The following is a 25,561-nucleotide window of genomic DNA, read 5'->3' as shown; positions in this document are numbered from 1 at the left end:
CTTGAGCTCCCTTGAGTGTTTATTCCACTTGAGTGGTTTTCTTTATAATCTTTTTTTCCTAATTGTAATCTTTATCTTTTGCTTCTTTATCATTTATGTTGCAAAAGCCAGTTTGGTGTAGTGGTTAAGGCATCAGCCTTCGGCACAAAGCCAGTTGCATGAACTTGGGCCAGTCAGCTCTAGGAAGGAGGCAATGGCAAACCATTTTGGAAAGTCTTGCTAAGAAAATTACAAGGCAGTCCCCTAGAATAGGACACAATTGAACAGAAGAAAAAGACTGCACTGAATAGGCTTAATTACAATGTTTTTTTTAAAGGTGATTTGGTGGGTGAGTCTAATTGCTATTGGATTATATCTTATGATGATAATATTTATATCCGTGGCTGTGAAGCGAGGAGTTCAGCTAACAGCTGAACACAAAGGTAAGATCAGTTTTCTTCTTGTTATTATAAATTCTTGCTTTGAATTTTAAAACAATAAATGCTATGTAGCCAGTGCTATATTACATTTCCTTCAGAGGGAGTTTATTGGAAAAGGGAGAAAAGGGGGATTATCACTGATGCTGAGATCCAGAAACGCATATACAAAAAACTAAAACTGGAAAGTTGGAGGGCTATTAAGAATTATTATGTGTTTCGGCCGAAATATTTAATAATTTTAAGGGATTTTTAATATTTGTATTGTCTGTATTTTATCTTGGCTGTTCACCGCCCTGAGTCCTTCGGGAGTAGGGCGGTATAGAAATTTGATTAATAAATAAATAAATAATAAATTCACTGTTCCTTGTTTCGTTAATTATGCACTTTATGTTCCTTAATAGTTGGATACATTGATGTCACTAACACTGCACTATTCATAGAAATTCATGTTCAGATGGCTTTAACTAGAGTGTCCCAGCTTTTTAAGTACATAACAATAGCTTTTCCCTTTCCCTTAATTGGATTGGGCTTCAACATATAAGATTCTATGATTTTTGGCCATATGAGTTTGGAATTATGGGAACACAAAATATATGTGTGTGACACAAAACTGGAGAAGACTTATCCAGATGCAGATAATCCTCGGTTTATAACAGTAATGGAGTCTGCCATTTTATTTTATTTTATTTTATTTTATTTTATTTTATTTTATTTTATTTTATTTTATTTTATTTTATTTTATTTTATTTTATTATTTTATTTTATTTTATTTTATTTTATTTTATTTTATTTTATTTTATTTTATTATTTTATTTTATTTTATTTTATTTTATTTTATTATTTTATTTTATTTTATTTTATTTTATTTTATTTTATTTTATTATTTTATTTTATTTATTTTATTTTATTTTATTTTATTTTATTTTATTTTATTATTTTATTTTATTATTATTTCTTATATGCCTTCTTTATTATTTTTACAAATTACTCAAGGCTTCCAACAAACCTTCCACCTCTTATTTCCCCCACCACCACCACAACAGACCTCTGAGGTTGGTTGGGCTGAGTGGAAGACAGTGACCCAAGGTCACCTGGCTGATTTTCTGGGCTAAGGTGGGACTTGAGCACATGATCTCCAGCCTTCTAGTCTGGTGCCTTAAGCACTAAAACAAAATGGTCATAAATTCTGATAGTTATTGTAAAGTGGATTATCATGTGCCCGACCCAAATTTATGGCCTTCCTTTTTTGTGATGATTCTTTAGTGAATTACCATGGTCATCAAGTGAATCTGTGGTCGTTAAACTAATGCTACAACCATTAAGCAAACCCGTTATTCGCTAAAGGGCAGTTTTACTGAAAACATGATGTAAATGCTGCTTTTAGGGGGGAGGGAATCCCAAATCATAGTCAGTGACTACAGGACAGTGCAAACAGCCTTAAATGAGGGCTGGTTGCCAAGTGCACAAAATGGAGTCATGTGATTGTGGGAGGGGGCTGTCTGTTGGACCTTTGTAACCTGGTCATACAAGTGGCCGTAAATCGAGAACTATTTGTAATCATGAAAGTTCATGTGGTTTTTGCTTGGAATCATATCAGCTTTCAAAATGTTCTTTCGTATACTTATTCATAATGGTTGTTGGTGTTCCAGGGGCTTTCTTTAGCTAGCATGATACTGTAATGTTTACTATCATGCCTAAATAAAATAGATCTGATTATTAATAGTGTGGTCTGTTTTGGTATTTTTGAAAGTTTTCCACAAAGCAAGGGTTAGCAGTCATTCTGTCCAATGAACCCTTAATGTGGTAAATATGGCATTTAGTATTTACACATTCCCTAGAATTAGATCTCTCTATAATGTTTCAAAGGATCCAATGCTTGTACTGTATGCAATTTTAAGATTAAATGGCAGTGAAAACATCCTTAGGTATATGCATATATTACAGAGCTTGCTCAAGTTTTGCTGCATGGTGGGGGAAGGATTATCCTAGGATGGTTTCTCCATTATTTTCCTTTCTTCATGATGGGCAGAGTGCTGTATTTCCATCATTACTTCCCTGCCATGCTTTTCTCCATCATGTTGACAGGTAAGATTTATAAATCTTCATATATCAGAAATTAAATGTGGTTATGTATCAGATTACAGAGAGTCTTGAAAAGCATGAGTGTAAGAGATCACACTGTTTACCTTAACACGTTGCATGTTTTCAAAAGTTTCTCAGGAAACAATTTTTTAAATCAGTATTGAGACCACTGTAATCTAGAATTGAATTTAGGAGATTAGGATACAACATACCAGCTGTTATTCAATAGCCCTGTGCAATCTATTGCCCTATTCTCATCATTTCTGTATTGATAATGTGGATATTAGAATGATCATTAGAATGATCAGGAACTGTTTCAAATAGGAGTTTGATAAAGATTCTAAATCAATTTTCCCTCAAATGTGTTGCAGAAATACTTTATTTTTACAATGGTTTCAAGGTGTATTGGTTAAGAATATTGTTAAAAGCTCAGCTTTAAATATTCTTATTTTTGGTCTCAGGATATAAAATCCGACAGGTACTTCTTTTAAAAGTCTTTTTATATCTTGCCAATCATTTGTCCATCATTTGTCCCCAAATGCCCTGCCTAAGGCCTGAATGTTCTTTTCCACAGATTTTTCTCTCCCCATATAAATCTTCCAGAAGTTTCTACCAAATTGTGATTTCTAATGAGATGGGGAAAACTGATTAAATGCATGAATGGTTGTCATATAAACTGTATTAATTTAATTGCAAATCAGATTTAATTTGTTGTTTTTCCCTCAGGGATTACGTGGGATATATTCTTGAAATTCTGTGTTTCGTTTTTTTCAACCAGCATTCAAGCTAGGAAGATTTATAACTATGGAATAGCAGTGTTGGTTGTGCTCAGTATGTACAGGTGAGAATCAGTTCTTGAGCTGTTCAAAAATATATTTAATTAATTATATTTAATTAATTGCCCAAATCTATCCACATGTCACCTCCCAGCAAACTTAATCAACCAATTTATTTCATTTATTTATAATGTTTACTGGCTACCCATCTTACCTCAGGGTAACTCTGGACAGTTTACCATCATAAAAGATAAAAATAGTATAAATTAAAAACATAAATTAATACACAAGCAAACCCAATTAAAGATGGGGAGGAGGGGAGCAGGATGGGGAGAGGGAGGGGGGATTTGTTAATTGATCACTGTGATGTACCCCCATTGGTGCCTCAAGCTAACTGGCAGAGCCAGATCCTTAGGTTCTTATGGAAGGTTGGAAGGCTTGGAGCCAATCTTACTCGGGGGGAGGGGGAATCATGTTCCAGAGGACAGGTGCAACGGCAGAGGAGGCCCTTCTCCTGGACCCCACCAGGCCAATAGGGTCCGCAAGCATGCCTGCTCTGCCAGCACAGTTGGGGCGGGCCAATCTCAATGGCTCTAAAACAGATGACTGAATTCACGGCTCATTTTAAAGGACCTTGTTCTTTTCATTAGAGCAACTGATTCAAACTCTTCCCAGGTAACTGGGCAAGACTATACCTCATGCAGCTCATAGGATCTGTGCAATCAGATTCCAATTCCGAGTGAATCTGAGTAACTCTGTGAGGCAGACACCTAGAACAGAACTTACAGCAGCCTGTAAACATTCACCTGGTGGGAATTTGGGGGACTGAGACTTGGTTATCTTAAAAGGGCCACCAGCCATCTCTCTGCAGATATAATAAGAGTCGAGAAAAGCTACCTTTGCTGCCTTTAATGTCACCAGGTAATTCTCAAGGAAAGCTTTTACTTTTGATTGGGTTCACTCTTCATTTTCTTCCAACAGCACTTTAAAGCATCTCTTATGCTATTTCATCATCTGAATTCCTCTGGAAACCAGGGAACCCTGCATGATCCATGTGCCTAGAGAGTCTACACAGATACAATTAGATCTAAGGCCATTGCCACTCTCTTGTCCCAAGTGGAGATTAAAGCAGGTTCTAGAGCTCCAGGAACAATTCCAAGCTTCCACTGAAACCAAATAGTGTCCATTAGACTGTTTAAATAGATCCTATCTTCCCATAAAGGGTGAAACACCACAGAACTCCAAGTCAACAAGGAATGATCAGTCTATGGCAAGAGACTGATGGTAATATTCCCCAAATCCAGGTCATATTACCCTATTCTGAGATGTTCCCTAAATATTGTAATGTAGACAGCTTTTCTTTCACAATTGCCGTTTTCTCTTTTAATTCAGAATTCAGTGAACAATACAATTGAATGAACTCTCATATGTTATAAATATTATGTACTATTAGTTAGGCCAACCTAGGGGATGCTGAGATACCGTCTGCTTTTATGACCCTGTGTTTTGGGGAATTTAATTTATTATTTATATGTGTATGTGTATTTTCCACAGCTTTTACCTCTTCCATCCTCTATCCTACGGGATGACGGGACCTCTGGCTTCTGATCCTAGCAGCTCAATGGCAGGCCTTAAATGGCTGGAAACATGGGAGTTTTAGATCCAGCTCTTAAAAAAAAAAAAAAGGAATAAAATGGAAGAATAGACGTGGTCAAACATTTCCGTCCATTTGATGATTGATATGAAGAATCTTCTCTTAAACATTTCTGAGTGGAGACAGTGAACTATCGAAGAAGGAGGCAACAGTGTGGGAGAACCTCTGACAGAAAGGTCCATTGCTCCAGTCATTTGAGCCAGCTGCTACTTTAAAGTTTGAACCGTCCAAGCAATATTTAAACACTCATGCTGTCTTATCAAGACAATCTACAGCAATGTCATAATGTGTGATTTTGAGGATGCATGTGTTTCAAAAAGCTGTAGATTATGCAATCTATCTCTGTTCAAATGTGACATGACAACAGGGAATATCAACTGTGCTTTTAAAAAAATGGTCTTTTGCAAATGGGATCATTCAGAACCAATAATTTATGATGTTTTTAAAGGGAAGTTGTCTCTCTGTGTGTACACATATATACCCTCAAGAATCATCTCTTTCTTACTTTGATCTTAAATAATTGGACTTAAATGTTTCAGTTGGTTGAAGCATTACAGGTTTCTGTGCATTCTTTTCTTCTAAGACAAAACACAAGTTATTTCTATTTTTGCATAATACTTCTGTCTCTCAGCACTAGCTACTAGTTGCAGTTAAGCAAGTCGTACAATTACCTAGCAGACTCATAGAGTTATTAAATTATAACATTACACTCATTACACCACTATTCTAAGGATTTTTTAAAGAGAAGTGATGTTAAGTTTTTGGTCTCCAGCTCTAAATTCCTCTGATATGCCTTTTGAGCAAGGCTGCAAAGCTGCATTAGATTACATAATAGCTTAGAGCATTTGCTAACGCTGGCATTGATCTGATTTATCCCATCACCTGAGGGAAAGCTGACATGAATGAATGTAGATTGTGCAAAATAAGTGGTAATACTGGGTTATTCTTTGCTAAAGGCATAATTATTTTGAGAAGTTTTTTCCTCTTGCTATACTACACTATCTGGAGAAAGATTTTGTAGTTTCAGGGCAGCTTGATAATAGAACCAACCTCTTCAGCTGGATAGAGGAAGAATTTTTGTGATTGCATGGGAAAGAAACTCTGAAAAACAATTTGACTGAAAAACATTTCACTCTCAGTTATTGTGCAATGCACCAGGATTTTTTAGAATGAATTTGGCTTCAGCTCTAGTTACATTGATGACCTATGTCCAGGTTACTGAGGTATTCCAGTAATTCGTTTTAGCATGTGTATGAAACTTTGAAGCCTCCCAAATTCTATTCTCCATGCCATCCTTCATTTATTGGCTATCTTGGTTGGCAGGGAGACTGCTAATATCCCCATGATATGATTATGTTGAGTAAAGTTTAGATGTCCCAATCCAAAAAAACCAAAGGAAATACAACTGTATTTATTAGTCTGGCTTAATCTAATAATGTCACAGTGCATTTGAGTTGTGTTTGGTTTCAAATTTTATCATTTGCAGCCTTCCGAAAACTGACACCCTCCAAATATACTGGGATTACAACTGGGATTACACAAACACAGCCAATCTCTATGATATTTGGGATCAATGGGTCAACTGAGAAAGCAAGTTGAGAAATGCTACTTTAGATAATGATAAAAAGTCACAGGTTTCTTTTATGTGTCCTATTGAGCATTGTAGAAAATCATTGTAACAGTTGGTATATTTCCTATGGTAGGAATCCATTTATTATTTGGTGATGAGAGGCTCAGTGATCATATACAGGAGAGTCTTCAAACTTGGCAGCTTTAAGACTTGTGGACTTCAACTCCCAGAATTCTCCAGCCAGCTATGCTGGAGTTGAAGTCCACAAGTCTTAAAGCTGCCAAGTTTGAAGACCTCTGATATACAGGAACGAAATAGAAAAATAGAAATAGCAGGTAGAGATGACTGCTTAGAATCTGCTGTTTCTTCTATCCCCTGATGCAAGGAAACAGGAAGACTTCATGACATCAGTAGCCATTCAGTGGGTTATAGGTAGATAATTTGATAGCAACAGTTGTTATAAATTCTTGATCATTTTTTATTATGTGTTCAAGTGTTACTCTTGATTACATTTCTAAATCAGGTCCCCATAAAATGGTTCTGAACTATTCATGTTATATACTAGTATGTGTGCTGTATAACATGAATAGAATGATTAGAATGTACTTGGCTTTTTAAAGGAGGGCAGCCTTTTTTTATTAAAAATTTTTTGTGCAAAATGGCACAACAATTTAATTTAGTATTTCAACAAGGCTGCTGGACCCTTTTCTTCTGGATACCGCAGTACTCCAGCGGACAATTGTTCAGTGTAGCCTTGCCTGATGTTCTGATCATTCAGCACATACATGCTGTGGCTAAAAGGCAGTATTGCATAGAACATTTTTTTTTAACACAGTAGTTCCTTTTGAATTTGATGCAATAAGACTAGTTTACCACTGTGCAAAGAGGGATATCCAATCTGGCATTAACTGCTGTTCTTCACAGCATAATGTCAATAACTCCAATATTGCAGGCTAGCATTGGGTGGCCTCTTGCCTGTATGAAGATAGTCCCCCTTAGCTCTTCTACCATCACACTGCAAATACTCAGTTTCTGTGGGAAAGAGTAATTCTAAGTGAATGTGCCTTAGCTCAGTATTTTGTACTTGTGATGCATTAATACATGCTTATGTCTCGACTGTAGTGTGCCTTTCCACATATCTGTTATTGGTTTTCTTGTACTTTGAAATCCTACCTTATCGATTTTTCCCCCTTTTACTGCATATAATTAACTAGTTTCATTCATTCCTTGTTTTGAAGCCTTTTTCTTTTTAGAACTCTTGAAATATACTAAAAGAAATATGCAGATCAAAGAATGAGTTGGCTGCAAAATCTCCTTTGAAGTAGGCCTTTGTTATTTTGCAAAATATTTCTATTATCTCGTAGCATTCAATTTCACTGCTCTTTCAATGTTTGGATCATTCACTTTCCTATCAGTTACTAAAACCATATGGCTCCTACAATTGTGTCTCTTCTTCCCCTTTGTGGTCTTGATGGAACACAGACCACTTTACCATGATTGAAGTCATGACTAAATAAAACTTTTTGTTTTGAGTCCTTGAATTGCATAATCCTTGTTTTTCCATACTAGGTTTGGACTGCAGTGATGACACCACAAATGGGATAAGGAAGGAGAAGTCAGCAATGCTGTACATTCTCATTGGGGGTCACTATGGCAGTGCAATAGCATCTCTTGATAGCAAATTTTTAAAAAGCTTTTCATTCCTTGGGTTATTGTTGAAGAAATTCAGGTCTGAAAAAAGTCACATGATTGATAGGAGCCCTTATGCCTTTCTTTATACAATCTGTATTAAAGTAATGTTAACTCTGAGGTTACAAAACAACGAATAAGCTTTTGATTTCTCTAGAATTTTTCATCTATTTAAAAGGTACACAAGAAGGAAAGAAGGAAGAAATAGATGCCACTGAAAGCATAGTCTTAACATGGAGTGTGGGAGGAGGTTGTGCCCATTCAAATGAAGCTCTTCCACTTACTAAATGGTTTTAAGATTTGCAGTCGTACTATCTGGTTTCTATAAGAAATAAACAATTTAAGAAAAAAATTCTAGCTATTATTTCACACACTCTCTGCCCTTAGGTAAAACTTAGTCTCCTACATTATGATTTTCCTTACTGATGCTGCTAATACTGAAGTTGTTAGTGTGCTTGGTTGTAATTTGCATATGATTACTGCCTGTATGTTTAAGTTAATACATGTCATTGCTCTTTAAGTGTACATAGTACTAATATAAGAAAACTGCCTCTGAAGTGGCACTGTTTTTTAAAAGAGGGTTAATTGATAAAAAGATTACCTTTTAATTTTTTAATAAAAATTTTTTTTGTCTCAAACACCTTGTTGAGTTCTGAATATTTTTTTTTCACTCGAATGAAAATGAAGGCTTTGGTTAATACTGTTGAATATTAACATTGGACTTGGAATCACTATATTTTCTGGGGCATTCTTTGTTTTTTTGTTTTGTTTTGTTGTTTGTGAATATCACCACTTTGCCATCAGTTTATTCTTATTCAAGAGACAATATGCATATGCATACATGTGATATAAGTTTGGACCAATACTAGATTTCAGGTTTTCACTGTTTGAAGTTTAATACTGAAGAAACAGCACTTATATTTGGGGGCTCCACATGGCCCGCATTTCAGTATTAAGTTTCCAAGTTGCCATTGAGATGCATATCTTAAACCAATCAGTTATGTTGCTTATATTGCCGAAAGCAGTTACATGCAGAGTAGGAGCCTTTTCATGGAACAAGAAGTTCAACACAAGAATAACTGATGTAATTAAGTAATGTGTGCTCATTATTTATCTAATATCCAGCTGAGGGACCCGGCTGGAAACGGTGGGTGAATGTTCTATAAAGGTGAGTGATAAAAAGGTTTAATGCAATGCAGAATCATGTTGAGAACTTATTTGTAAATTCAGAAGTCACTGATGTGATTAATTTTTTATTACATTGTATGTTATCTAGTTTTACTTACCAACCCTTTATCCATTTAGTCAGTGGTAGTACCATAGTTCAGCAAAAGTTTTGCTTTTTCTTCCATATCCCGTTGATTCAGTGAAGTTAGAAGGAGAGGAAATATATTTAAATGATCAATAGAAAAAGGCTGCCCGAACCCGCGATCCCCTTCCCGATTCCAAACATGGGGTGTGTGCAGAGACAAAAAAAAGGGTACCGTGTTTCAGGCGGCGGATCTGGCCAGGAGGAAAAGAGAAGAGTCTGCTGAGAAGGAGGACGGGAGTGCGCGGCTCTGCAATGTGCAGAAAAACACTTTCAGGGGGCAGCTCTACAATCTCCCCCCCAAATCCAAAGCACTTCCCAGTTCCCCGCTGCACATTGCAGGTGAACTGGCCGCCACCTGAAGCATGACTCTTGAGGTTTACATTTTGGAATCCGGGCAGCGATGGCTGGAAAGGAGGAACGTTTCCCTTTAGGGGCTCCCATTCAGCTCGGCTTGGCTCCTGGGCACAGAGAGGGTTAGGCAGCGGCGGCTCCTCACATTGCTGGGGAGTGAAGTCAGCACAGCCAGAGGGGTGACCAGCCGCAAATCGTGGCACCCACCTTGTTCCCCAAAGCTGCTGGGCAGATTCCCCCCCCCACTGTCCCGAAGAGGGAGGGTTGTTCCTCAGGCTGTGCCCCAATCCAGATCCCTGCTGCTTGGAATTGGCTGAAAATGGCCAAAGGGTGGGGGCTGGTGGGTGGGCGGGGCTACATTCGGCGTATAAGACGCACCCAGATTTTCACCCCCTTTTTGGGGGTAAAAAGGTGCGTCTTATACACCGAAAAATACAGTACCTGATATGAGGGCCCACCTAACACATTTATACATTTAAACAATTTCTGTTTTTAATGGTGATGATTTCTCAAAACGCATGTAATAGAAACAGTAACACAAATATTAATCCAATCAAATGTGCAGATGCAAAAGGCTCTTGCACTCTTAAGACAAAATTGAAGGAATATAGTTTTAAGGCAAATGCCTAATTTGTTTGATCCTTCCCCCTCAAAAGAAAGTCAGACCCTTGCATTCTGCACCCATTCTTCCATTCCTCCGCTATCCAAGTAGGTTTCTTAGCACAAGGTAGTGTATGAACAGGGTTGTGATTGCAGGTTCCATTAGGTACCATACAGCTTGCACGAGTGAAATTATTAACAGCCCAATATGTCAATCAATTGCTACTAGTGCCAAAAAGGAAACCATCTGATTCCCCACCCCAAACTACCACATGCACAAAAGAGATCAGCTCAGGGCAGCATCCTACATAATGAACAATGGAGCAAAAAATGAAATGCTTTTGCATCTAACCCTTTTCTAATTTTCTTGGGCACTCAGACAACTTTACTTCTCTGCGCTCAAATACAGGTAGTGCGTGACTTATTACCGTTAAACAACTACTCAAAGTTATGATGCTAAAAAAAATGAATTATGACCTATCCTCACATAATCAGTGCATCATTCCCACACCTATGTGTCTGGCAACCAGCATGTATGGTTGCTGCATCTTCAGGGCCACATGATTGCCATTTTTGTGATCTTCTCAGGGGCCTTCCAACAAGCAAAATCAATGGGGGAAGCCAGAGTCACTTAACAATTACATAATTCACTTACCCACCAGAACAAACAGGTGATAAAAAGTATGACTCACTTAATGACCACACTGTTTATCAATGGAAGTTCTGATCCCAACTATGGTCATATGTTGAGGACTACCTCAACTTGCTGCAAAAATTTTGCTATTTTACCCATATATATTTCAAACACATAGTAAAACATGCAGAAAGTCTTTGTTCTTTCCTGAATTGTGAAATCTCTTGCAGCTCCCACTAGCATCTGATTAACAACTTGCAGGTTGAAGGAAGTTTACTGGTTCATTGATTCTGTATACAGAGTTAGTTGCCATGGCTGCTCTTGTCTAAGATTCTGGCACTGAAGAACAGATTAGCACTTTTTGACATGCTTACTCAAATATGTTGACTTTAATTCCACTACAGTTAGTAATGCTTGTATTCCATTTAATCAACTGGACAAGCAAGAAATATAAATATAAACTAAGAAGGGGCAACATAAAAAGCAAAGTTTCAAGAGGATACCTAAACAAGTTAACATTGAGCCTTCATGTATTATAAATGGGAAGCCATTCCATAACAGAGGTAACATCATGAAAAAGACTTGTCTTTATGTTGACCCAAAGAGATGATCCACAAACTATTCTCTTCAAGATTATTAAGACCTGGGGTGTTATTGTAATGAAGTCCTCTCCTTTTTCAAGCAATGTCTTGTTTTTAATACAAAAATTAAGATGAGTGAATTAAGAGATCTGAACAAAGAGCTCCCAGCAAAATGAATGGAATGAAAAAACAAAATGATGAAATTATTTAGAATGAAATGACAACTGAAGGGAAGCGGGAAGGAGTAGTGTTTAGATGTGAATGATAGTGGTATGTCAAAGAGTGCAATTCAAACAAGTGTTATAAAAATGCTGTGAGAATGTTGAAAAATGGTAAGACTGCAAGTACAGATAGTGTAACTGGAGAAACATTAAAATATCGGTGTAGTTTCCTTATAGGGTGGCTGTATGAATTAATAAATTTGTGAAGATTTCATAATTACTTGATGCTTTTATTGCTGCCCTATGCAAAGAAAAGGAAGGCAAGAATGATCATTAATTTGGAAAGTGTTTCTGAGAAGATATTTGGCAAATACAGAATGCAAGATATGACAATGAAAGGAATTTACTTCATATTTACCGAGTTATAGAAAGAATACAACATGAATAGGCTTGAAATGTGGAATATAGAATATAAGAAAATATGGCAATTTCACAACAACTGTTGAAAGTTTTTTTTTTTAATGTGATAAGAACAATATAGGATGGAAGTAAAGCATTTTTACAATAAATTGAATGCTTAGTGCTTCAACATGAGAAGCCAACAAGTCAAGAATGTTTGATGTCTCCCTTTGATTGTAAAATGTATTTATGGATAAATTTATAAGGAATATTTGTGATGATTGGTTGGGGATATTTGTGTTGTATTGGTTGGTTGGAGAATATTTGTATTGGTTGGGGATTTCTTTGTAAATTGTTTGATTTTGTTGACTGAGAATCCAAAAGATTTGCAGCAAATGATGGCTCTTATGATGGAATGAGGAATATGAATCTAAAATTAATACAACAAAAATAAAACGATGTTCCCAAGTCTTCTTCCTATCTCCCTGCTTGGGGAAATGCCTATTCAAAACCCTGCTATTTTGGAATGGACACTTCCCAGTGTAGGAAGAAATATCCTTCTGGGTTCAGCTCCAAGACACTGAAAACATGGAGACTGCTTGGAAAGATGGTTTAATGGTTTGAGTTCCTGAACAGAAAAAAGCGGCGAGACGCAGTGAGTCCCTGGGTTTTATGCCCTCTCTGGCTTTGAACTTCCTGGGGCCCAGAAAGAGTATCCTGATTAGTTGTCAGACTCCCAGGGGGTGAGGGTCTTAGCTAGCCTTGCTGGCTGATGTAATTTTCCCAGGTGCCATGTGGTGAGTTTCTGCTGCTAGATGGATCTATTGTGTTGCAGATGATGGTCCATTGACAAAGATGGGAGGGAATTGAGTTTCTGCCTAGGGCCCATTAACAAAGGGTGGGGGGCAGGAAGGTGGGAGCTGCTTTGTCTTTAAAACATACTTCTCCATTTCTCATACAGGAAAACATAATATTCTGCCTTTTTAATATTTCCTTAAATTATTTCATTCTTCTAGGAAAGTGGTGGGTACTAACTTCCTACACCAGATTATCTGGTTTCCTTGTGGAAATATAGAAAAATTATTTGGTATTTTTGTGCAGAAACTATTTCAAAAATACTTCTGTCAGTGGAAGTAAGCTCAAGTCTGTTAGTTTTTCAGGAAAAAGAAACATGTACACACAAACTTTCTCTTTTCTTGTGTGTGTGTGTGTGTGTGTGTGTGTGTATAATTAATTCATGAATCAGATTTATTAGCCAATCAACTTAGAAAGAGTCTAATGTTGTTAAAAACAACATTCAACACAGTGTAAGCCAAAACAAATTGAAAACAATGACAGATAAAATATTGTCACATTGATAAGATCCCTCCCCCTCCCCTCACTCCTGGATGAACCAGGAGACCCAGAGCCATTCCAAGTTCAGCATAAATATTTCTCTTCCAATCCAGATTCTGACAGCTGTCAGTTATTGAGACATGGCTTTAACAGCATTGCTTGTTCAGTTCAGATTCAGATAAATAATTGAGTATCATCAGCTGAAAATGGATAATCTTAAGGCTGCTGTTTGGCTATCTGCAGATAGAATAAAAGTGGGAAAATAGCCATATTTTGTCCCTTTTATCATCATAATGTAATAATTAATATAGGTTCTTACAAGTGTGATGTTCAGTTGGTGTCATCATTTCTTATTCTCCAGTGGCACTAACACATTTCTTCTGTCATTTCACCCCTGAAAGCTCTTCAGAAAACCACAGAGCTCCCATGATTGATGAATTGCCACACAAGGACAGATTAGAGTCCCCAGAAATAAATGTCTCAGAGGCTCCACCTGCCAACCAGCAGCAGAATCAAGGAAGTTGGATAGGGATGTCACTGAGCATCAGAGAAACTATTATACCAACAAGAAACTCAGCTGATCGCTAGAGCCCAACTTTAACCAGTTTTGCATTTGATTCTTTGGTGCAATGCTTATAAAAGTCATGAGGACTTTCCTGATGACCACAGCAACCTCACCCCACTTCCCTGGCTGCTCAAATGTAGCCATTCAAAACATAAGTGAGTAGATTCCTGTAAGAAAACACCATCTCTGGTCCCTCCCAGGTCTCAATCATACATAGCAGGGAGACCTTTTCCAGAATAAGATCATAGATGAGGACAGCATTATTACTATACAAACTGATTTGACAGTTAATAGTAGCCGTTTCCAGAGGTCAGCGCCACTGAAGATCTGGGGTTCTGGTCTCAGGGGTGAATATTGGGGGTGAAAGATAGAATGCATTTTCATCTTTTCTGCTTTGTCTGAGAGCAGATTGCCTCCAGATTCTCACTATATCTCACCCTGCTTGTTATAAGCAAGATCTCTGCTGCCATCTCATCCCCAGCCATCCCTCTTCCAGGAAATAGGAACCATCAAATAACTAACTTGTTACAAGTAAATGCCTTATTCTCCATTATGTAAATAATACATGAACAGTATGTCAGGGGTTAACTTATTCTTCACTTCTTAATGTATTCATACTTTACCACTCCCATACTTAGCTCCACCCATTGTATATATAAGGAGCTGCATACGTTGATTCTGTGCTTCTATCTGTGAATATTCAGTGAATATAGAATGCCTTATGTAAATAAACAGAGATATATTTGAACTTCTAATTCTCAAATCATTTATTGAGTCTGATCCTGAAAATATCGTAACAATCTGGTAGCAGAGGATGGTTGAATTGACTCAATAAAAACTTAAACATGTCTAAAAGAGATAGGCCCAACACCAGGGCATACAACAAAGAAATGGAAGCGGATCAAGAAATAATCGATGAATCCACGAATGCAATTTCGAGAGAATCTGAAGAATACACCACAGAAGACGAAGAAATAATTAACAAAGATGGTGACTAAGAAGAAAACGAAATAGAAAACAACGAACTCAGGTCAGAAATACTAAAACTCTTAAAAAGCCAAAAGAGCGATGAAAGTCTTGTCGCGAACCTCCAAGATATAATAAAAAACAACGGAGCAGCGAAAGAGAAGCGCATCGCTACTGAAAAACCAAAAGACTCAAAAATAGTAAGTGATATGCTTATAGATAAAAATGCAGCCAAGAAGAAAACTAACAATCCCGCGCAAAATTTTGAATGGCAGCCATCTTGGTTTCAACGGACTCCTAAGATGAGCGAAGCAAAGCCAATCAAAAGACAGGATTCAAAATGTCTGGCGCGAAAAGCTTTACTCGATACGAAAAATGAAAAAGAAAAAAGTATATACCTCAGAAGAATCAGAAACAGAGAACGAAGAAGATTCGATAGACATGCAAGTAAAATCAGCAATGAAAACGCTTTTTGCTGCTTTTGGACCGAAACTGAAGATTACTAAAAAATCAACAAAAAAGCAAGCAAGCGAGCCAACGCCTCAAAATCTATCCGCTCCTATCCAGACGGCGAGAGCACCGACACCTGAACCCAGAGAACCCTGCAGATACCACCCCACGCCGCAGACTGATCCAAGAAACGACACCTTCAGCAAAAGAAGACGAGTGCCCGCTATCACCAGGACTCCCAAGATCATCGGAAGAAGAACGAAGCAAGGGAGCTGCAGCAGCGAGAACCTCTCACGATGACTACAGGAACAAAATGAGCAACGCGCATGCGCGGGACTACGCAGACAACCCAGGAAGACATGAGATGCAGAGAGAGCCATGCAGACTCGTTGTAAGCATCCCCACGCCGTTTTGCAATTTTCGACATTTGCAAGACCACGGACTACCCCCGGTTGTAAGTAATGGACCCAACAATGTTGGGAATTTACCCAGTGACTTCCCAAAGCTGAGAATAGATGGCATTAATTTGCAAGAATGGTATCAGCAACTTCAGGTTGTCTTTATGAAAGAAAACTTACTGTTTTTATTACTAACCCCCCAAAAAGACCTTGGACTCTAAAGTTAGATTGCCTACATCATAGAGCATTTTTCTTATTAATTTCCAGTGTGTCTCCTGCCATGTATCACAGTATTAAGCAAAATCTGACTATCTCAGAAATTATTCAATGCATGTTTAATTTGTTTCACAGTGAAAGCGTAGCCACTACCACAAGAATGTCTAAAGATTTCTTCTCTTCTAGGATAAAGCCAGGGATTACCATAAGTGAACATTTAATATCTTTAAACAAGATTAGAGCAGAACTGCAACTAAGGGGGGAGGTGATTTCAGACCAAACGATGAAAAGTGTTATCATCAATTCACTTGACCCATCATGGGATAATTATATGTCACACTTGGACACAATCAATCTAGGATACTTATCCATAGAAAGTCTATCCAATAAGTTAATAGCTGAAGACAATTTAAGGAGAAGTCGTTATAACAACCAAATAGAACACAAACAATATAAAAGGGTAGCATTTCAAGAAAGACATCATGAAACATTTAGGTGCCACAACTGTGGGTCCAAAGAACATAATAGGAGGGATTGTCCTAAAATTCTAAGAGAAAGACATAGGTCAGAATATAGAAATAGGTACAACAACAGACAATCTTCCATTGATAGACTTAGGTATAGAAGCCCACCCAACTATAGAGAACATAGAGGGGGCAGAGATAATTCAAAGGATAGAAAATCTGGCTCGCTGAATGGGCTAAACAAACATGAAAACATTAACACACAACAACCAGAGAACAATAATTGGCTTATTGATTCTGGAGCAACTAATCACACTACAAATAATAAAAATATACTATCTTCATTTGTAGAAGATAAATTTGTAATCAAAGTAGCTAACCAAGAAAAGGTTCAAGTTATAGGTAGAGGGAATGTAATCTTACCTGGCCTAGGAAAAATAGAGGGGGTATTACTAATACCTGAAATTCCTCATAACATACTTAGTGCCATAAAACTAAGCAGAGATTCTGACATTAACATTGTGTTCTCAAAAGGAAAAGCAACATTAGAGAAAAACAAAATAAACATAGGTACAGTAATAACCAAAGGAGGTCTACCTTACTTAATGACAAAGGAGGAATGGTTACACAACATTGATTCAAATATGGAAAATGACAATGAAATAGATAATGGAGACAATAGTAACAGTGACAATGAGGAACATGAGATAACCCATAATCACAAAGATACACACAATAAAAAAAAACCTAAGATAGGTAAACCAATTCATGATGAGTGTGCTCATGTTTTACATAGGAAATTAGGACATGCCAGTTTTCCTGTAGTACAAAAGATGACTGAACATGCAGAAGGTGTTAAAATAAAAAATTGTGAAAATTATTTGGAATGCTCAGTATGTAAATCTACAAAGCTCAAAACTAGTCCCAGATCTAGAAAGTCAACGAGATCAACCAACAAAATTTTTGATTTGGTACATATGGACCTAGTTGGTCCACTAACACCATCAATTACTTATAAAAAACGTTACTTTCTAACAATTGTGGATGATTATAGTCGTTATGGATTTGTTTACACATTAAAACATAAGGATGAAACTTTTCAGAAATTTAAAGAGTTTTACAAACGTATAGAGACACAACACAATATTAAAATAAAACAAATCATGACAGATAGGGGATGTGAATTCATGTCTAAAGAATTCTCCCAATGGCTAAAAGACAAAGGAATGTTACATTACACATCTAGCCCATTTTCTGCATTCCAGAACGGAGTGGTAGAGAGAAAGAACTCAACATTACAAACCATGATTAGATGCACCTTAGAAGATGCTGGCTTAGGTAAACAATTCTGGTCAGAAGCCCTACAATACTCTAATTACACACAAAATAGAACTTGGTCCAGCATTGTAAATAAGACACCATACGAAGTGATGTATAATAGGAAACCAAAATTAGCACACATGCACATATTTGGAGTCACTGCAGACGTACACATACCTAAACAACTAAGACGCAAAGGTGAGAACGTATCCAGGAGACTTAAATTCATGGGGTACGAGACAGGTACAAAAGGATACAGATTTATAGATAATAATAATAAATTTATAGTTTCCAGAACAGCTGTGTTCCATGAACAGGCCAACTGGTCAAAAATACATCTTAATGAAATATTCCCAAACACCAAACCAGATACCAAACTCCAAGAAAAAAGAATTAGAGAAGAGCACAATAACAACACACATAAAAATAAAATTAAAACATGGACAAATAGTCAACATAAAATAAAGACAGATTCATTAACTAAAAAAGAAGCAAGATATTTGCATGACAATGATAGTAAACCAGAAAAAATAATCAGAAGTAGCAGAAATCAAATGCCAAACAAGTACAAAGATTATGTAATGCATATGGATGGAGAGTCATCAATACCTAACACGTATGAGGAAGTGTTAAAACTTCCTCCTGAAGAAAAGAAAAAATGGGAAGCAGCTATGGCTAAAGAGATGGATAGTTTACGAGGACTAAATGTGTTCACCCCTACAGTTGCACCAAAGGACAAAACTATCATTGGCACTAGGTGGATATATAAAATTAAGAATTTAGAAGGAGGCAATACTCTATACAAAGCTAGATTAGTTGCACAAGGTTATGCACAGAAATATCCCGAGGATTATACAGACACATACTCCCCCACAGTAAGAACAGAGAGTGTCAAAACAGCTCTGGTTATAGCATCAGCACTCAACCTCGATGTGTTCCAATACGACATACAGACTGCGTATTTACACGCAAAATTAGATAAAGAAATATATGTAAGAGCACCCCACAGTCAATACACAAATAAAAATGAGACTTGGTTATTAAATAAAAGTTTATACGGGCTGAAACAATCTGGTAAACAATGGTATGATTGTTTAGTAAAAGTTCTCAAAACTATGAATTTCAATGCCACTACTGCTGACAATTGCTTCTTTGTTAAAAAAGATAATGATTCCCTAGAATTTGTATTGATCTATGTGGATGACATTTTATACATAGGTAAACATAAAGAAAGGAAAGAGGCATTTGTAACAAAACTAAATGAACATTTTTCATTGAAATCTTTGGGTAAAGTAAATAAGTATCTTGGTGTTCAAATCAGTAAGACCAGAAGGGGATTTAAACTATCTCAAAGGGACAAAATCATAGAGCTCTTGAATAAATGTAACTTAAGTAACGCTAAGCCCTGTGACACTCCCATGCAAACTGATTTTTTGAAGAATACAGAAGAATCATCTCCTGAATTCAAAGATAATACATTTTACAGGTCTGTCATAGGTTCACTTCTTTATATCTCCAATTGGACTAGGCCTGATATTGCTTTGCCTCTCAATTTATTGTCCAGACATGTCAGCAAACCATTGGGAAGCTGTCAAAAGGATATTAAGGTACTTGAAAAATAGTTTAGACTTCTGTTTATTGTTGGAACCTAATAATGTCAAAGAGCCCATCCTCACATGTTACGCCGATGCGGATTGGGCTGGAGATACCTCATGTAGAAAAAGCACATCTGGTTATATATTCTTTCTTAATGACTGTCCAGTTTACTGGTATACTGGCAAACAAGATTTAGTGGCCACTTCAACAACAGAGGCAGAATATGTTTGTCTATCTAAGGCAGCAAATAACCTTGTATGGTTCAATGATTTACTCTCTGACATTTGGAAAAAACCCATTTTGCCTTTTATCATGCATGAAGATAACAAAGCTGCTATCGAAATATCTAGATCTGATGCTATTGGACAAAGGTCCAGACATATAGATATAAAATTTAAACACGTGAGACAGTTATCTCAGGATGGATTTATCAAAGCAGTTCATTGCGAAACATCGGAGCAAATTGCTGACATATTAACAAAGCCTTTGCCATCTAAGCAACATAAATACTTGACTTCTAAGTTACATGTCTTATATTGTTCTGAATCTGAATGTAATTGTTGTAATATATCGAATCGGCATTTAGAGGGGGATTTGTTACAAGTAAATGCCTTATTCTCCATTATGTAAATAATACATGAACAGTATGTCAGGGGTTAACTTATTCTTCACTTCTTAATGTATTCATACTTTACCACTCCCATACTTAGCTCCACCCATTGTATATATAAGGAGCTGCATATGTTGATTCTGTGCTTCTATCTGTGAATATTCAGTGAATATAGAATGCCTTATGTAAATAAACAGAGATATATTTGAACTTCTAATTCTCAAATCATTTATTGAGTCTGATCCTGAAAATATCGTAACATAACTAGATCAATTTCCCTACAATATTAGGGTATGATGGGAACAATATGATATAATATTATACCATGATATGATAAATGATCTTTAGCTTCTGCTGTATGTTTGAAAAAGTCAGTCCATTGTTGGATCATTATCACTCTGGGTGCTTTATCTGAACTGCAAAAATTCAGATGTCCAGTAGGAGACAACAGAAACCTGCACAACCTTTTGCTTCCATTTTTGTGACCATCCAGAAATTTGCAGCCCAGATTCCATAGTCCTACTGTTGCTATTGAGATCTGTCTGGCCATTTAAGCTTAGTTTGTGTCTAGAGCCATTTTAATTGCTAAATCATTTACTAAATGAATGATTAATTGCTCCAATTCAGAACTGGGGCAAATTGAAAAGGCCCAATGTTGTCTGTTCCTGAAGTTCCTGAGAGGAAAACTGTTTTAAAGCTAAGAGCGGTTATATCATTTTTTTAAAAAAAGCTTTTTATCATTTCTTTTTAGACAGAAATTGTGAAGTTGCAACAGATGCCAACATCATTTATTGCTGTTTTCTGAGACTGGACACTAACAACAAATGTACTTTTAGTTCTTAAATAATCTCTAAAGCTCTTTGCAAGATACAAGTGATGTGCTTCTTCCAAAGATTTAATTGTTTACAAGCAAAGATAAAAAGAGAAAAGCAATATGTAAAGAATTCTGAACTTTTCTTGCTCATTGGAGGGCTGATTCAAATTGCAGGGGCTGGTAATTGGCTGGTAATCTTAAATAGAAACACCCTCATTTATATGGTAATATTCATTCTTGACCTCATCATTTGCAAGCAGACATGATAATTACAAGGATTTAATTTCCAACAGTGAATAGGATTCTGATTCTGATCCAGATCACAAAGTAAATTGCATAGATATTGAACTCAACTAGAAAGAGGCGTTATTTTACCTTTCCGGATTAATTATTCTAGTGGCACTGAAAGGGAGAGCATTTCAACATATGAATTCCTCATAATTGCATTGAATACTTACAACATTAATACAGACTCTGATATAATTCCTGAAACTTTGAATCTGTTAAAATATGTATGCTAAAGCTTCATTTGAACATGAAAATGAATATGTTTTCATTAAGATCATTGAACTTTCATACTGATTATGAGTGCTTTTTAAAAATTGATTCTCTTTTACTGTTGTCATTACTGTAGCCTCTTTCATCATCACAAAATTTGGAGCAGAAATTGTCTAGGTAAACAACAGCATGCTTTGAAGTCTTATTCTGGATCTGTTGACTTTGTTGGTTCTCAGGACTGAGAAGATTCTTAGAAGTTGTCAAACTCTATTGGTTAATTGGTCCTTCAGGCACATTAGTTTGATTTCTTTTGGAATCTCTAAATGTATCTTGGCATTTTCCATATGGGCAAGCTTAAGGACACAAGCACTTTCTGATTTTTATCCACTGAGAAGCAAACATTTTTAAATGAAAAGATTTATACCAATTCTTATCTGAAGTTATAACACATATTATGGAAAACTAAACCATTTGCTGGTACACACACAAAACTTTTAAATAATATTTATAATTATATTTATTTCAAACTTTCCAGCCTTATTTTTGTCTGCTAGTTTCCTTTTGTTAAAGCTGCACCACTAGTGCCTGAAGCAACATAACATTTTAAAGTATCAGCTTTCACTTAATGATAGAAACTGAGGCTCTGAATAGATGTAATGCAGTTTAAAAGCCATTATTAAATACTTGCTTTGCCCTGTTCAATGCTTTAAATTAAAAGAGTGGCATTGTTCCAATTTAAGTTTCCAGGAAGTTGGAATCTGCACAATGATTGCAATAATGTTTTTATTTAGTTATTGATTTATTTATATTTTGCCAACTTTTTAGAGTTCTGAAATAATAAAAATTCAAAACAGAATTTATATATATCAGAGCACTATTTGACAGTTTAGCTATACTCAGACCTTTAATTAAAAGCCTTAATAAAAAGAGATAAAGGAAGGAGGAGAAGAATGAAGTAATTAAGTATTTTTTCAATTGATTGTTTATGGGAAGTTTCTCCACAATCTGGATTGTGAACTCCCCTTTCCATTTTCCTGTTCCTAGGCTTACCAAACTCTTTTCAATTCGAAAAGCAGCTGCTCATTGGTATAGGAAGGATTTCACAGCTCTGTCTTGAAGGATGAAGAACATTCTGTCCTCTATCCCAGCCGAGATATCTTTGGAATGCATTCCTTGATATGCTACTTAGTGCTGTATCTAGTCTCTGAAACAGAAAAGGTTATATACTATTGCTACAATTACCTAGAAGTATGAGAATTCAACCACCCGCTTACTTTTAAATAGATGAATCTAGGATTGCATTATTATTATCCAATTAATTTGAAAGAGTTTCAGGGTGCTTAAGGTTTCTCCTAGATCACAGCCCAATTTCTTTTTAAAAAAACCAACAACCAAGAAATGGCATGTCCCAGTTGTGTGCCACAATTGTGACAATGTCATGAGTCCTACTATGGACTGTCAGAAATGGCAGCTTCTATAGTTCTTGAACCAAACTGTTCTCCAGATAGCACTGCTATAAATTCAGATGCACACTTTGCTAATTGGTGTGACATATATATTATTCCACATTTAAGCCTAGTCCCCCCACCCCATTTCTACACTCCACATTTTCCACATGAAAACAGTCTTTCCTTGCAGGAAGTTGCAGATACAGATATTTTTAGATCCTTTCCTTTCTCCCCTTCCAAAATATCTGCCCAAGATCAAAGATTCATGGATGGGCTGAATTCAAACATTGCATCAACCATAACAGGCAAGCTATTCTGTTTTGTAAATAATGGATTGTGACTCTGCATATTTACAAACTCAGCCAATTATTGTTTGCTCGATACCATGATATGTTAGTCAACATTTTAAAGTTTGGGTTTGAATTCATGTACAAGAATTCACATTTTCTGTGAGCTTTACAGAGGAGGAAAAGAAAGCCCCAAAACATGTCTCAACTTCTAAAAGGAATTTTATCAACTTAGTTAGCATTTAGGAAAAAGTATTCAGCATTAAAGGTTAACCCAGAGTCATAAGCTGAGGATCACTGCCATAGGTAATTATGAGCCAGCAATGTATATTTTAGTTGATGGCAGTTGATCAAAAAGATCTAATTTCATGACCACAACAACCATTACTGTTCGGTGATCCTTACCACAAATATTTCCACAACATCACATGGAATGAAGAATTCTACTGTTGTGTAACTCAAACTCATATTCTCCCAGCTCTATGATCTGTAGGTGAGTACAGGTTTACTAGGTAACTTATTCAACTCCTTGTAATTTACAGCTTCAAACTCTGGAATGGCTTAACTGCAATAAGAATATTTAGAAACCTGATATAATAGTTGTCCATCTTACTGTTAACAGCAGAACTTACCTTAAATACTAGGAAGATGTTCAAATCCTTTTAGTGTGACCTTTACTGACAATTATCCAGAATGTTTACTAGATGATTTACTTTTGTTATTCTTCAAATAAAGGGATGTCTGGGTGAATGTGATGAATTCTAGTCTTTTGACCCCCTTTGCCATTCAGTTAATCCTTTCCACTTCTCCCAACTATCAACTCTCAGCCATATTTCCTTGTTCCCATCAATCCATCATTCCACAAACTTTAATGTCCCATATACAAACAATTACCAGTAACTTTTCTCACCACTCCACATCTGACCTTAAATCAAATCAGTGGCCATGTTGTTTTTCATTAATGGAATAAACTGATTGACAATGTCATACAATACAAGAAAACAACTTAGAATTGTTAACCAGTTGAATCTATTTAATATTGCAATCATATCTAAAAAAGTCCAGAAATGCTTTCAAATTAGACATCAAATATTTGTTTCTCTTCATTCTCACACCTACCAAAACACAAAACAAAAAACCTTGCAATGGTAATTCTAATTAATATTAGAAAATCAAGAAAATCAAGAACTACAGGGACATAATTAATAGTGGCTTGAACAGCACTATATTTATAATCCATTAAATATTTGTACACATGATCACTCAACTTTCTTGATCAACATTCAATAGTTCATTGATTGACTGTAGCAAGATGAGACCTGAACTGATGCCTTCTCACCCTCTGATAACTATGCTTGAATTCACACAAGTCCACAAGTATCTACAGCATTAACATTCTGGTAATCCCGGGTTTGAATGCCAAGCCATTTATTCATTTGAAATAATGAATTTCACAGCTTCTGGCTTTTGATCAAGAGATTCGGAGCAGTGAGGCAGAATGGTAGCTATAAAAAAGATTAGGTTCTTAACATTCACAACCATGGGAGAAATGTAGCATAGCAATTTAAATCCAAATTAAATTCTGATCCCGTTCATGGTCCTAAGAACTACATGTACTAATTTCATTAAGTAGTTAAATTGTTTGATGAAGCGTACGAGAGTCACTATGATAAAGTTAAATGGGATTGGACCAGTGGTGAAATCCAAATTTTTTTACTACCGGTTCTATGGGCATGGCTTGGTGGGTGTGGCAGGGGAAGGATACTGCAAAATCTCCATTCCCACCCCACTCTGGGGCCAGCCAGAGGTTCTCCAAACTACTCAAAATTTCTGCTACCGGTTCTCCAGAACTTGTCGGAACCTGCTGGATTTCATCCCTGGATTGGACATTTGATGTGATGGACTAGAACCCAGAAGATTACAGATTTGACTCAGTCACAGTGAGTGATTGGGGCTTATTCTGGGGAAAGATTTGGGCATGAAGGATGGGGGTTAAATATAGGAATGAAAGACAATCATCTCTTTTTAGGTCTATTTTGGGCCATTTTCAGGGACTGGAAGGAATTTCAGAGGTCTGTATACAAATTTACCTCTTAGTGAATTCCTGTTTCCATTTCTATTCTTGGCCCCTCCCCCAAATAAAAGAAAGAGATGAAAACAACACAAACACAGATAAGTGACTATATTGGATTATAGAGGACATAAAACTCAACTCTTTGCATCCATTATGTAATAAGCATTTGCCATTGAAATACGGTAGCAGAATCTCAAAGGGTTGCAAATGGAATGGTTTAATAGTTTAATAATTAATAGTGACTTAACCCTGAATTTTCCCCCAATTGGATTTGCACATGTATTTTACCAGG

At 36.4% G+C, this 25,561-nt stretch overlaps 1 protein-coding gene across 1 annotated transcript in view; it reads left to right on the top strand.

Annotated features, from left to right (window-relative positions):
• Window positions 1-5,223, top strand: part of POMT2 (protein O-mannosyltransferase 2) — a 36,149-nt gene extending 30,926 nt beyond the window's left edge. The window contains exons 18-21 of the mRNA XM_070931427.1: window positions 317-422; window positions 2,364-2,504; window positions 3,228-3,342; window positions 4,832-5,223. Of these exons, the coding sequence (XP_070787528.1) occupies window positions 317-422; window positions 2,364-2,504; window positions 3,228-3,342; window positions 4,832-4,937 (468 nt within the window). The 3' untranslated portion in view covers window positions 4,938-5,223. The remainder of the gene's footprint in view (window positions 1-316; window positions 423-2,363; window positions 2,505-3,227; window positions 3,343-4,831) is intronic.
• Window positions 5,224-25,561: the final 20,338 nt, after the last annotated feature.

The sequence above is a fragment of the Pituophis catenifer genome, unplaced genomic scaffold (assembly GCF_029215685.1).
Source record: "Pituophis catenifer annectens isolate HBS135680 unplaced genomic scaffold, rPitCat1.0.hap2 SCAF_1, whole genome shotgun sequence".
Taxonomy (NCBI): domain Eukaryota; kingdom Metazoa; phylum Chordata; class Lepidosauria; order Squamata; family Colubridae; genus Pituophis; species Pituophis catenifer.
This window is presented reverse-complemented; position numbering and strand designations above follow the sequence as displayed.